This window comes from Spermophilus citellus (genome assembly GCF_964194105.1).
Source record: "Spermophilus citellus genome assembly, chromosome: 5".
In the NCBI taxonomy this organism is placed as follows: Eukaryota; Metazoa; Chordata; class Mammalia; order Rodentia; family Sciuridae; genus Spermophilus; species Spermophilus citellus.
In genome coordinates this window covers 52,947,794-52,961,460 of record NC_138186.1, presented here as the reverse complement: position 1 = coordinate 52,961,460, position 13,667 = coordinate 52,947,794, and the positions used below count along the sequence as shown (strand labels likewise).

Sequence of the window (13,667 nt, the reverse complement as noted above, 5' to 3'; positions counted from 1 at the left end):
GGTGACAGCATGACTGAAGGAAGAGGGGACAAGATCGGAAGTAACAGGCGTGACCTACAGACCATGTGAACACCTGGGTTTTTATTGTGAGATGGAAGCCATTTGGAATGTGACATGATCCAACTTGGGTTTTTTGTTTTTTTTTTTTTTTGGTACCAGGGATGGAACCCAGGGGTGCTCGACCACTGGGCCACATCTCCAGCCCTTTCCATTTTTTAAAATTTTGAGACAGGGTCTCACTAAGTTGCTTAAGGCCTTGCTAAATTGCTGAGGCTGGCCTCAAACTTGCAATCCTCCTGCCTCGGCCTCCTGAGCTGCTGAGATCACAGGCGTGCAACATCACACCCAGCTTTTTTTTTTTTTTAAGATGATAAGGAAGAGTTTATTCAAAGAGGGCTCTGGTAATGGGTGAGGGACGACCGTTACCATGGGGTCTTGCCGTGGGGAAGAGATTGGATTCAGCTCTCCCAACTTAGAATTTAAAAGGATCCCGCTTTCATTCTAATAATAGACCATAGACAAAGGCAGAAGCAGGGAGGCCAGTGAGGAGGTGACTCCACTCATGCAGACAAGAGGTGATGGCTTGGACAGGAGGTCAGTGGTGGAGGAGGTTGACCCTGGGTATATTTTGAAAGCTGGGCCAGCAGGGTTTGCTGAGGCATTTGGGACAAACGCAACCAACCCTCCTGTTCTCTGAGCACCGGGTGAGCTGGGTTCTTCAGGCCCAGCCTCCAGGATCTCATCCCCTGCTCAGCTCAGCCACCCTTGGCATCTGTCCCAGGGTGACAGCCTGGGCTGGCTGAGCCGACGGCTGCACAGACCAAGTGCCAGGAAACAACGTCAGGTCCAGGAGCTTTTGGAGACGGTGGAGCCAATTTTAAAATCCAGAGTCGCTGGACTTAAACGCACTGAGCTCGGAAACTAGGTTTTACAAAATAGAACGTGAACAAGGGTCAGAGGCGCGAGACCATTCCACAGTTAGGAAGGTCCTTCACGGTCAGCCCCCTACCTACAGCTGCTTCAATTCACGTCACAGTTTGGCAAATCCCAAAGCACGGCATCTCTGTTTGGGGGTTCAGTGGTGAAAGCTGGGGTAAAGCTAGGGAATCCTGAGATTCTGGCCTCCAACGTCTCTCTGGCAGGAGCTCAGGCAGGTGGAAGGGTCACGGGAGACCCGGGCTAGACAGCTGGATTCGGAGCTGTATTGGTGAGGCACTTTCCGGAAAATTGAGAAAATCTGAGTTACATCAAAGACTGAGGAGTGGCACGGAAGGGCACTGATCCCCACCAGCCTCCTCCTAGAATCGTAGTCTAGCACTTCTCCTTTCTGGTTTATCAAACAGGCAATGTGACCTGCAAACCTCACCGTGGGGCTCCTGGCTCCTCACCACTTCCTAGGGGCGTGACCTCAGGCCAGTGACTTTAGCTTGTTGCCTCAGTTTCTTCATCTGTAAAATGGGGGTGGTAACCGTGCCCATGTTGGAGGTTTGTTATGGAGATTAAACGACAGGCACCACGTGAAGCATTTGGAACGGTGTCGGGCGGATGGTAATCAATGTTAGCTGTGGTTATTTGTGAAGTTGTTGAGAGGAGACTGAGTGTGATTCTTCCATGGCTCCCTCCTACCAACCTACACACGGCCTGTTCATAAATTAAGACTGATTGTCAAGGGGTGAGGGGCAATGACCTGTGCCCTGGGCCTGGGAGCTAGGATGGGGCTGGGTAGGGTCAAGGAGTGGGGCTGGATTTGGAAGACCAGTGCTCAGCTCAAGAAGGAAATTCAAGCAACGGTGAATCACTCCTTCATTCAACAAATATTTATTAAACACAGTGTGGCGCCCACGATGCACCAGGTGCTGGGGTACTGCAGACAGCAAAATGGGCCAAGACCAGCTTTCAGGAAGCTCACAGTCCTGTGGGGCAGGTGGCAGGGGTAAGCCACAGTGACTTTGTACCCCTACGTTCACCCCAGCACTGGGTGGGCCGACGGTTAGTAACAGAAGCCACGGCTGGAGCCTCACCCCGCATCCTCCAGGACCAGGTCTGTGTTCGCCTGGGGCATTGGTGGGACTGGGGCTGGAGCTGAGTCGTAGAGCACTCACTTGGCGTGTATGATGCCCTGGCTTCTATTCCCAGCACCAAAAAAATAAATTAAAATTAAAAAAAAAGAAACTCATCAATAATGACAAATGCATTCTTTTCAATCTGTATCAGGAAAGAAAATCAAAAATGTCCACATTCACATTCTTTACCAAAATCTAGAGATCCATCACCTTAGTGAAGTGATTAAATGAACTGGGACATTGTCTGTAGTGAAGGGCAACTTATATCTTGTACCTCCAACTGCTTTTTAATTTGGATTTTGGAGGTTGTACAATAAACGCCCTCTGCCCATTTAGTGGAAGACCTGGCTAGCGGCCACACTTGGGTTGAATCCAGAGCAGGAGAGGGCTCCGTGATGGGTGAGGCTGTGGCAGAAGCCCTTGGGTCACACAGCCCAGCACATCCCCTGGTCCTGAGCATAGCTACAGAGGAGACCGAGAAGTCAGGAAAGCCCCAGGACGGGACCGTCTCAGCCCAGGCTTCTGGTGCAAGGCCCTGCCCTGGACCACGGGAACCATCAGCCTCTCAAAGGTAGCTCTTGGCCGAGCTGCAGAACCAGAGCAAATAAAAGACTATTGTTTTAGGCCACTAAGTCTTAGGGTGGTTGATTATATATAGATGATCAGAGCGTGCATGATACAGTACTTGGTTCTTTTTAATATTGTATAATAATTCACTATATAAATATACCAAAATTTACAGGTCGGTCCTTTGTCATGGACCCTTCAGTTATTTCTAGTTTGGTCTATTACAAATAATGCTGCTAGGAACAGTTTGGACGTCTTTAGTGGAAATGTGTGCTCCTGGAGACCTAGGAAGAGACCATAAGAGTGTTTTTTGTTGTTGTTTTTGCAGTACCCCATTCGAGCCAAGTGCTCTACCACAGAGCTACACCCCAAGCCTATTTCAACTACTTTGGAAAACTAAAAACCCAGCACAAGATTGTATACTTCTACCAGCGAATTATGCTTTCCAGTTTCTCCAAATGTTTGACAACACTCAACATTGTGAGACATTTTAGTTTGATACTTTCTTGCAAATACATAGTGGTATCCAATTTTGTGTGTGTAGTGTGTGTGTTTTGTATCCAGGATTGAACCCAGGGACACGTAACCACTGAGCCACATCCTTAGCCTTTTTTTATATTTTATTTAGAAACAGGGTCTCACTGAGTTACTTAGGGCCTTGCTAAGTTCCTATTGTTGTTGTTGTTCATTTATTTATTTATTTATTTATTTATTTTTGGGTAGAGATTAAACCCAGGGTGCTTAATCACTGAGCCTCCACAGCCTTGCTTTGTATTTTTTTATTTAGAGAAAGGGTCTCACTGTGTTGCTTAGCGCCCCCACCCCCAGGCTGCCTTTGAACTCACAATCTTCCTGTCTCAGCCTCCTGGGTGCTGGATAACAGGCCTGTGCAACCAGCTATTACTGTGCTTTTAATTTGCGTTTCCTCAATAACTAATGTTAAGCTACAAAATACTCTTTGCAAAGACTACACAACAGACCAGAATATTGACAGTGGTGATATCTGCAGAGGCGTGATGATGATTTTGGTTTGTTTTTTTGCTACAAGGTCTATTTGCTAAAATTTCTAAATTCTAAAAATTGAAGTATTTAATTAAAAAACTGTTAGAATGCTTCGGATTGAACCTAGGGCTTCACCCCTGCTAAGCATACATTCTACCACTGAGCTATGCCCCCAGCCCTTAAAAATTATTTAATCATGAAAACCATCCCAGAGCCCTCCACCTGTGTGTTCTTATAAATGACAAGATGTAATGACAACAGCAATATTACAAGTAAAGTCATTCATTAATGTTTATTGAGCACCTGCTGTATATCCAGCACCGAGGGAGGGGCTATGAAGGACACAGAGTGGTACAGGGCAGGATCCCTGTCCTTGGGAGGGTTACAGTCTAGGTAGAGACAGGGAACCAGAACAGTTGGGGGCCGGAGAGAAACAGTCCAGGCCAGGATGTAACTGGAACTGGAGGGTGTTGGGGGTCAGACCCACTAAGTGCTTCAGCACCTCCAGGGGCTCCATGCTCAGTGCTGGGAAAGATGACCACCCCCAACTCCATCTCCTATTAGTCTACTTAGCGCACCTTTCCTCAGCCTCTATGCCCGCCATCTTGACCCATCTCCTTGTTCAGTTGCTCCTTGAAGTGCAATGAAAGTTGGAAGGATGGAGCAGGCAAGGAAGGTCACTGGATGAGTTCCAGGGGCTGGGGTCTGTCCCCCCACCACACACCCTAATATGGAGTGGCCCCCACTCACGGAGGCCTGCCTGACCACCCAGGACCCCCATCCCTAGAGCTACATAAGAAGGCGGTTGTTGCTTGAGCTGCCTGAGGTAGGACTTGGGAGTCCACTTCCTGTGTGTCCTTTTTCCTTCCAGTCCATGAAGTTGGGGGGGGAGGGGCAGGTACCCAGAGCCAAAGGACATGGGGGAGGGGAGAGCAGCAGAGGGGCCTTGAGAGTCAGTCGAGGCCCCCCAAAATGTAGAGGGGGAGCCACCAGGAGAGAAGCCCAAACACTGAGGCGTGCTCCCAGGGGATGGCCAAGGGGGCCATCAGTGGAGGTGGGGAGCTGCTACAGGGCCCACCTTCCCCTACCACAGGACAGAGGTGGGTATCAAGGGCCAGGAGGGACGAAGTGCCCAGCCCTAGTTTAGGCTGTGCCCACTTTACAGTCACCCTGCCCAATCTTAAAGGAGGTGAAGGGACTCCAAAGATTTATTTTTTTTTATGATGACCCCACTTGGCTGGGCCCCCTTCAAAGTGCTATCTATTTACTTCTCAAATGGTAAGGAATTCAGGTTGAGAACCCAAGAAAGGGGCGGAATCACTCATGAGACATGAGCAGAGGGAGGGAACAGGTCCCTCAAGGCGGAGGAGGAGGTGGCCGGCATGGAGCCAGACCCCCCTGACCTCCACGAGAGGACACAAAGAGGATAGGATGACAGGTTTTAAATAATATTTCATATAATAAAAGTATGCCCAGCACTCTGAGGAGCCTATCATTCTACTGCCTAATTTTTCTTTAAATAAATTCTACCGCCAGAGGCTGGGGGGAGAGAGGGCAGGCTGGGTATGTACATGAGGAGGAGTTTAAATTAAAACACAAATAATAATTAAGACGCACAAACTGAAGGACTAAGGCAGAAGATAGGGAGAGGCCTGGGGGCCCTCCCGCTGTGTCCAGGAGTGCGAAGGCTCCAGGGGTGGATCAGGGCCTCCTCTTGGAGAAGATCAGCCGGCGCTTGGAGTGGTAGAAATCTGTGGGGAGAGAACAGACATCAACCAGGCTGGGAGGAAGAGGGCCCTGAGCCACCTGTAAAGACAGACTGAGGAAGGAATGCCCCTCCCGAGGCCACAGGGACGCACTGCTAAGTACAGGGAAGAACTTGGAGAACTTCCGCTGTTTCCCAAGGGGTAATCATGGTACCCCATGGGCTTTCCAGATGTGACAGCAAGGACACCAGCACCCATCTATCTGCTCTCAGGCACGTTGCCCAGCACAGAGCCACTACCCCTGTGGTTACGTGAATTGACGAAAATCCAAATCAAATGAAAAGCTCAGCCCCTCAGTCACACCAGCCACATGTCAAGTGCTTAATGGCCAACACGTGGCCACTATGAGGGCCACTGCACTGGGCTATCCTGTCACTGCAGAGAGTCTACTAAACAGCACTGATCTGAGGATTCCATAGGATCATCTGAGAGAAGTGCTTTGCACAGTGCCTGGCCCACACGAACGTCGTTGTTATTATTGTCATCATCATTATTTGGTACTGACCAATTGCAAATACGCCATGGGATTTCTGCCTTTATCTCTCAGCCTCGGTTTCCTCACCTGTAAAATAAGTATAACACGGCATGGTGCCCTAAGGATAGAATGAAGGCTTTGGTCTAGGACCCCGTGTAGCAAGGGTTCAAATGTCAGCACCACCCATTCATTATCTGCCAAGAACCTTCTATGTACCACTGTGCCAGTTGCTGGGGATTTGGCAATGAACCAGAGAGAGGCAGGTCCCTGTTGATATCTAGTGAGGCCAATATCCTAGTGAGGCACCGTGAGGAAGGAGCTGTTGATAGACAGCCAGCCAGGCAGGAAAGGGCGAGGGAACTGTGTTGGAAAAGGGAGTACAGTTTGCAAGGAGTGGACTAAAAACTAGCATTCTTCTCTCCACTGCAAATTCACTGTGGGACCTTAGACAAATCACTGTACTGCTCTGAGCCTTGTTTCCTTGCTCCAAAAAGTAGGAACAGGATTGGAGATACAGCTCAGTGGAAGAGTGTTTGCCTAGTACGCACGAGGCCTTGGGTTTGATCCCCAGTTCTGAAAAGAAAGCAGCAAGAATGTTCTTTTGTTGGGCGGTGGGGCACTGAGGATTGAACCTTGGGATGCTCTACCACTGAGCTACATCCCCAGCCCTTTTTATTTATTATTTTGAGACAGGATCTTGCTGAGTTGCTGATGCTAGCCTCAAAACTTGCAGTGGTCCTGCCTCAGCCTCCCCAGGCACTGGGATTACAGGGACATACCACTGTGCCTGGCGAAGAATGTCTTATACAGGATTGCTAGTAGGACTAACTGAAATCCACCTTAGAAGCTCTTGCCTGGAATGCAATTATTTCCTAATAAATGCCACCTAATTGGTCTTGGCTACAAAGTTGCTGTGTGACCTCAAGTAGTAGCTTCCTCTCTGTGGGCCCATCTCCCTCCATCTAAGGTACAAGCTGGACCAGTCACCTCAGCCTCTTCGGATCTGAGAATCCTTCCCCACTTCTGTCCTCACCTGTCATGCTGGTCTGTCGCCGTTTTCGGCCCCCAGAGGTTCCAGGCCCAGCAGGGGACCCCTCAGGTCGCTCAGGGGAGCGAGGCACGAGGGTGCAGGACAGCGACAGGTCCACATGGTCCTCTTGAGATGACCCCTGCAGCAGGGCGGCTGAAGTGCTGGGCCGCCTGCCCAGGTCATCCGGGCCACCCCGGGACCCCGGGGTCAGGTAGAGCTTGGGCAAGCCCAGGCCCTTCACAGGCTCCCAGGCGAAGTTGCCTTCCAGGGGCGTTTCGGTGGCAAAGTCGAAGTTCCACCGCTCCCGGGCCTCCTGCAGGCAGCCAGCCATGAGGGCATCGCAATCACGGCGCAGCTGCTCGCTGTCCACTGGGCCGAAGAGGCGACGACAGGCCTTGCTGCCGTGAGGGACTGGACGAGCATCCCCAGACGGCTCTGTCATGGTGCCTGTGGCTGAGACACAAGGAAGGACCAGTCACTAGGGTAGCTGGGCCCTCCCTTACCAACCAGGCGCTGCTGGGCAACCTCAGGTAGGGGTCTCTCTGGTCCCTTCCAGCCGATTTCCCACCACTCCTCCCCACAGGACACCACCCCAAGCCCAACAACAGACACTGGGGGCTGGCAGAACCCAGCAGCCCAGCTTCCCAAGGTCAAGGATGGGAGGAGCTGGCATTGAAGGGCAAGCTGAGTCCACAGGGATCAGGGTCCTGTTTACCACCAGGAATCATCAGCTAAAATAAATCTGTCTTCCCCCTTGAGCTGTCCCATTGGTGTGAATGCCCCCAATCCGGGTGAATTGCCAGAGTCTGGTTTCTCAACCCCAGCCCTGGACAGGAGGTCGATTCCCAAGTGGTCAGGTGGCAGCTCCTCCAGCTTCCTGATTCCCCCACCCAGATGCCCAAATGGGGTAATCTTGCCCCACAAATGAAAAGTGCCCTGGGCTGTAGCCCTAATAGCTCTGCTGCTTACTACCTAGACCTTAAAAAGTCACTTCATGTCTCTGGGCCTCAGTTTTCTCATGTATACATGGGGCTACATGACAGTTTAAGGAGTGTGGCTGTGGAAGCATGCTCAGGCATTTGGCCAGGGAAGCGCCTAGAAGAGAGCTGAGAGGCTGTGGCTTGGTGGATCCGCGTGAGGGATCTGGAGCCAGACTGCCTAGATTGGGATCCAGCCTCTGCTGGTTTGACCCTGGACAAGTGACTTAACATCTCTGGGCTCATCTGTAAAATGGAGGCAGTGATGATGACTGTCTCTGTAGGCAGATGTGAGGATTAACTGAATTATGGTAAGTCACGTGCTGGGAGCAGCACCTGGTACGTGGAAGATCTTGAAAAATGAAAGTGTTATTATTTCTCTCTGCCTGCAGTTGGGGCTGAGCCTCCTCCCCATCACTCCCCCTGGCCATCAGCTCCTTCAGGCAGCAGCTGACAGGTGCTGTAGGCTGAGGGCCTTTCCCAAGAATGTCATCAGGGGAAAGGAGGGGTGGGTGGGGCAGGGCAGGGTGATGATTTCTCCCAGGCTGAGACACATCCTGCCAGGCTCATCAGGTGATCAGAAGTCTAGACACCTCAGGGACCCTGCCCTCCTGCCCTGCGTTGCCTGCATCCAAAAAACCTGTTTGGCAGGCACAGAAGATTAAAGGTGGCTGGTCCACCCAGCTCCTCTCCTCCCACTTCAGGAGTGGGAAAACCCACGAGGAGCCCTGGTGCCTACCTGTCCTGCTCTGGCCTGACTCAAAGCTGAGAAACCGTAGGACCTTGGAAGGGACTGGGTTGTTTCCTAGGGACAAGTCCTGATTTGCAGGCTTGGGGTGAAAGCCCTGCTGAGTAGAGGCAGGAACCCTGGACCCAGCCCACACCTACCCCACCCCCACCTCTCTGCCTCTCATGGTGAGTGTAGCCCCTAATTCCACCTCTCAGCTGGTTGGAGAGGAGAGGCACTCAGTGACCTCAGAACACATTTTTTTAGCATGTTTTTTTTTTTTTTTAAAGAGAGAGTGAGAGAGGAGAGAGAGAGAGAGAAAGAGAGAGAGAGAAATAATTTTTTAATATTTATTTTTTAGTTCTCGGCGGACACAACATCCTTGTTGGTATGTGGTGCTGAGGATCGAACCGGGCCGCATGCATGCCAGGCGAGCGCGCTACCGCTTGAGCCACATCCCCAGCCCCTCAGAACACATTTAAAGGGGCAGGAGCTTGAAGAGATATGAAACTTTCCCTTAAATCACACATCTAATAAAGACCCACGTCCACCACCCTATTAAGGGGTCACACACTACATTGGACAGGACACTCGTATAACCTCTGCCCAGCATGTTCAGGGCAGGGGATAGGATTTAAATATATTTTTATGTGCTGGGGCTGTCCTCAGATATCAACCCTCTTTGAAAGTGGGTTTGTTAGCTTCTCTTTACAGAAGAAGTAACCAAGCCTCAAAGAAGTAACTTGTCTGAGGTCACACAACTCACAGGTGGCACAGCCAGGGTTTGAATCCAGACCCATTTGCCCTGGGTTCTAGGTTCTGTGCTCTAGGACAGAACCTGGTGTGGGCAGCACTCTGTTTTTCTCTCCACTATTTTGATTTTTTTAAAGAGATGTCTATCAGAATCATTTAAAAACATATACAGATTGATGCACCCCTGCTTCCCCAAACCAACTGGTTCCAAATTGAAGGGGATTTATGCACTTAGGACACTTGCCCCAGATAGGCACTCTCTGGGCGCCAGCCCGGGTGGGGGTGGGGACACACGGATGGGTCTCAGTGCTGCATAGGCACAAGGAGGGTCCTAGGAGCTGAGGGTGGGGCCAGACTCCAGGCAGGGACCCTCTCCCCTTCCTCCACCCTTCCTGGATTGTTCTCATAAATCCCTCCTCCCCAAGTTTGCTCTCATGCCATTATCATGAGTCCCATCTCAAAACAACCTCAAATACAAGCCCTCGTTTTACAAACAACTGAGAATGGCTTCCTATAGATTTCAGCCAGTAAATACTGGCTCCCCCGTGACGTCCCCAGTAACTACTGCTGAGTCAGTGGGTGCTCTTTTTAAGGGGCCTTTGGGAGCGATTTCGCGTGAGCGCGCAGGAGAGGCATCGCCCCTGGCCGGCGGGATTGCTACTCGCGCCGGGGCCGGGAGGGGGCGCCGGTCTCCAGGCAATGCAGCGCTGGTGGACGGTGCGTGGGCCAAGCCGTGGACAGCGCCAGCAAGTAGTGATGAGTCAGTTTCCTGCCAGGCGCTCCCCGCCCGCCAAAACTTCTCTTCCCCTCCCGCCGCGCGCGTCACTCCGGGGTGGGAAGGGGAGGGGAGGAGGGGCCCAGAGCCGCGAACACGTCACGCTGAGCCGTCCGGCTTCCGAAACTCCCGCCGCTGTTGGGAAACGGCGCGCTCTGGCTCGGCATGCACACGCGCACACACACACACACACACACACACACACACAAACACACACACACACACTTGCGCACGCACAGGCGCGGCGAAATCTGGCCCCTCCACCTTTATCTCCACGCCCAAAACTCCGGATGAGTCAGATCCCTGGAAAATAAAAATAGAGCAACGAAAACAAAAACCGCTCGAAAGTCCTCCCAGAAACGCGACGTGAAGGAACGGAAAGAGAAAGGAGGCCTCCTGAGTGTCCCAAAATGCCAAACCCAGCCCTAACATCTGGGAACACCAGGAGGGCGCAAAGTTCCCCTACAGGTTTCAGACGGGGCGTACGCGCCCAAGGAGCGACTCGCCCTTGTACTCCACTCAGCCTGGTCACCTGCCGACTGGGTTGGGGGCTAGGTCCAGGTGCCCCGAGCCCCCCAGGCAGCTGACAGATGCCCTGGGCACCGTCGGGTCCTCCCGCAGCCCCATCCCGCAAAGATGCGAGCCTCTCTGTGCTTCCCTCCCTAGCGTAGGCTAGTGTCGCTCCGCAGTGCCGGCTCCACTGGCGCACCAGAGCCCAGAGTCCTGACGCAAGGACAGCGGGAGCCAGGCTTCTCCCGCAGCTGTGGGAGAGGTGGGCAGGACCCCTAAGCGTGCCCGCCTGGCAGGCTGGCGAGAGCCCAACCAGCTTCGGTCGCGTTTCCCGGTCCCCGAGGGCGCGCCACTGAGCGGGGGACCGGACGCCCAGCCCCAGACCTCCTAGTGTCCCGGCTTCCTTGGGAACACTCTGTGCCAGCCAAATAGGTCACTGTGCTGATAGGGGACGGGGACTTCGGTGAGGCAGGGAAGAGCGATTCAGGGGTGCCAGTATTCCCCAGTCTGGGTGGGGTTCTGATCTCACAGTCCAGTCCCCAGGGTCTCCTTGTCACCGTGAGTCACCTCCTCTCTTGTCCTTAGGAAACATGTCCTAACACGTTCCCGAGGGCCAGGGACACAGCCCGTGCTGACCTCAGCTCCCAGCGGGGAGGCAGACACCAGGGCGTAGAAGACCTGAATCTCAGGGACCTGGACCCAGACGGTCCTGGTCCTATTGGATTGGAGAACCGTCGCGGGTCGGATTCCACATGAACTTGTTCTACGAGAGTCCCCCTCCCCTTCTCGGCCCCCGCGGGGGACCTGGGCTTCATTTTCGCGCCTCGAGCAGCTGCTCCCGGGGTCCGGACCCACCCACCTCCAGAAGCAAGCTCCTGGGGGCAGCCCTAACCACTTCATTCCTCGCCCCAGCTGGGCTTCAGGGGGCGGGGAGCGTGGCGGGCGACCCTGTCACTCCAGCTCCCGCTCTCAGATACAGCCTCCCTTGTCACCCGCAAGTGTACCGACGCGCGGGTGTCAAACCCGGCACGCCCAGACCCACGCCAGCCATTCACCTGCCACAGAACACCTGTGGACTCGGCGCGCGCCCGCGAACAGATGTCCCCACAGACGCCCGCGGACACGCTGGGCTCAGCTCCCAGCCGCCGGCTGGGGGCCGCTGTTCCGCGTCGAGGCTCCCTCACCTCCTCTGGGTGTCTGTGCCTTGGGAATCTGCTCCCCTGCGCCCGATCCCGGCTCTCCAAAGAACTGGCTCCGCAGCTGCTTACACCTCAGCTGGTGCCGCTCGGCGCTGCCCTTTTATAATTAACGTCCCGCCCCTGCCCGCCTCCCAGCCGTCGGGAGGCGGGACGCGCCGCTCGGCCCATCGCGCCGCAGAGACACGCCTTCCCGGCTCGAGCAGCGGAACCTGGCACGGCTCCAGCAGTCCAGCGGGTCCGGGAAACTCGCGGGCTGCGAAGGGCGCTCCCCTCCTCCCCTTAGCCGTCGCCTGGGTCTGTGTGCTGGATACATTTCCCCCACGAAGGGAAGCACAGATCGGGCTTTTTAAAGTTGGTGAATGAGCTGGCACTCCCTCGGGAAGGGACATTGTTAGGGTGAGTCCCCTTTCGTGCCTGCCCACCACTGACACCCTCTGGGTAAGATGTATTCCACCCGGCAGAGAAAATCAGGAGGAATGATGTTAATAGATACAAATCCATCAGTAATAAAAATAATGTATCTTTCTTTACAATTCCCAGGGGAAAAAGGCTACTATACACCGTTGTACTCACCCGGACCTCACTAGACACCTCTCCCAGAAGCACCTGAGATGCCCTGAAATCCCAACAAAGCATATTTGAGTCCAGAATAGAATGCAATCCTCATTGTTTCACAGATGAGGAAAGAGAGGCCCAGAGAACTAGAGTATGCAAAGTCATTGCTCGTCAGGGGATTCCAAAGCTTTTCAGAAGGGGCCGACAGCCTGGTGTGCTAGCACAATTGTGTAACCCTTGCTACTCTAGAGACTGAGGCAGGATTGCAAGTTCAAGGCCAGTCCTGGTAACCTAGCAAGACTCTGTCTCAAAATAAAAAGGGCCAGGAGATGTGGTAGATCCGTGGTAGAGCAACCTTGGGTGCAATCCCCAGCCCTGGGTTCAATCCCCAGTATCTAATAGAAAGGGGAAGGGACAATCTGGTCTCCAGGGACATGGAGAAAGCAGACTGAACCAGTCTCAGAGCCCCTGACTTCACCTCCCTCCTACCTCCCCGGTAAAACCAGTGTGAATGCAGTAGCTGTGCTGGCTAGGAAAGGGAGACAGATCCGGGCTGTGAGTTATCTCCTGGGTACTGTTCCTCCGCACAGCCCACATAAACTTCTGGGGAAACTGAGGCTCAGATTAGTCCAATGACCTGACTCAGATCACACAGCAAATAAACCACTAAGGTCAGCCCTTTACTTCCTACCTGAGCTCTCTGCTTGTGGCCCTCTACTTCTTCAGGTCCAGAATGAGGAAAATACCCAGCACCCCTCAATTCCAGGCAGTTTACTGAGATGACATTGATAAAGGATACTTCTGGAAGGGTCCACTGATGCTTCTGACCGATACAGAAGCGAGGTGTTCATGTGCTCCCACCCACCTCCACACCCCTAAGCACCCTTGTTCCTGACCTTGGCCTTCCCTCCTTTACCTCAAACATTCCCAGTTTTGTTTTTCAAAAATAGCCAGAATGGAGTGTAAACAGAAATCTCACTAAAAAACTGTATTTGGATTTGCATCAGCTACAATTACTGATGTCTCAGGCAGTTTGGTGTCTGGAAATCTCTGCCCGGACATGCCCAGTCCTCTTCCTCTAACGCAGCTGACCTCAGAGAGGACAGGCCCCCTTCTTCTCAACTGTGGGGATGGGCGTCCCAGCAGGGGTTGGAGCACTCAGTACCAGACTCTCCGTCCTGCCTGGCCCTGCAGTCAGGCCAGGACCACTCCCACCTCTGGCTGCTGTCTCCCACCTCTTCTCCACACCTAGGTCATCCAAAGGCTAG

The 13,667-nt window shown here is 53.1% G+C and overlaps 1 protein-coding gene across 2 annotated transcripts; it reads right to left on the bottom strand.

Annotated features, from left to right (window-relative positions):
* Positions 1 to 3,909: 3,909 nt before the first annotated feature.
* Positions 3,910 to 11,961, bottom strand: CDKN1A (cyclin dependent kinase inhibitor 1A). Of its 2 annotated transcripts, none has more exons than XM_081295816.1 (3): positions 11,830 to 11,961; positions 6,907 to 7,350; positions 3,910 to 5,383 (listed from the first exon to the last, which is right to left on the bottom strand). In XM_081295816.1, the coding sequence occupies exons 2-3, from the start codon at positions 7,343 to 7,345 to the stop codon at positions 5,334 to 5,336; spliced, it is 489 nt and encodes a 162-aa protein (XP_081151942.1). In that variant the 5' UTR covers positions 7,346 to 7,350; positions 11,830 to 11,961; the 3' UTR covers positions 3,910 to 5,333. The 2 variants fall into 2 exon arrangements, with proteins under 2 accessions (XP_081151942.1, XP_081151943.1); XM_081295817.1 differs by having other exon boundaries at positions 11,701 to 11,839.
* Between the last annotated feature and the right edge of the window lie 1,706 nt (positions 11,962 to 13,667).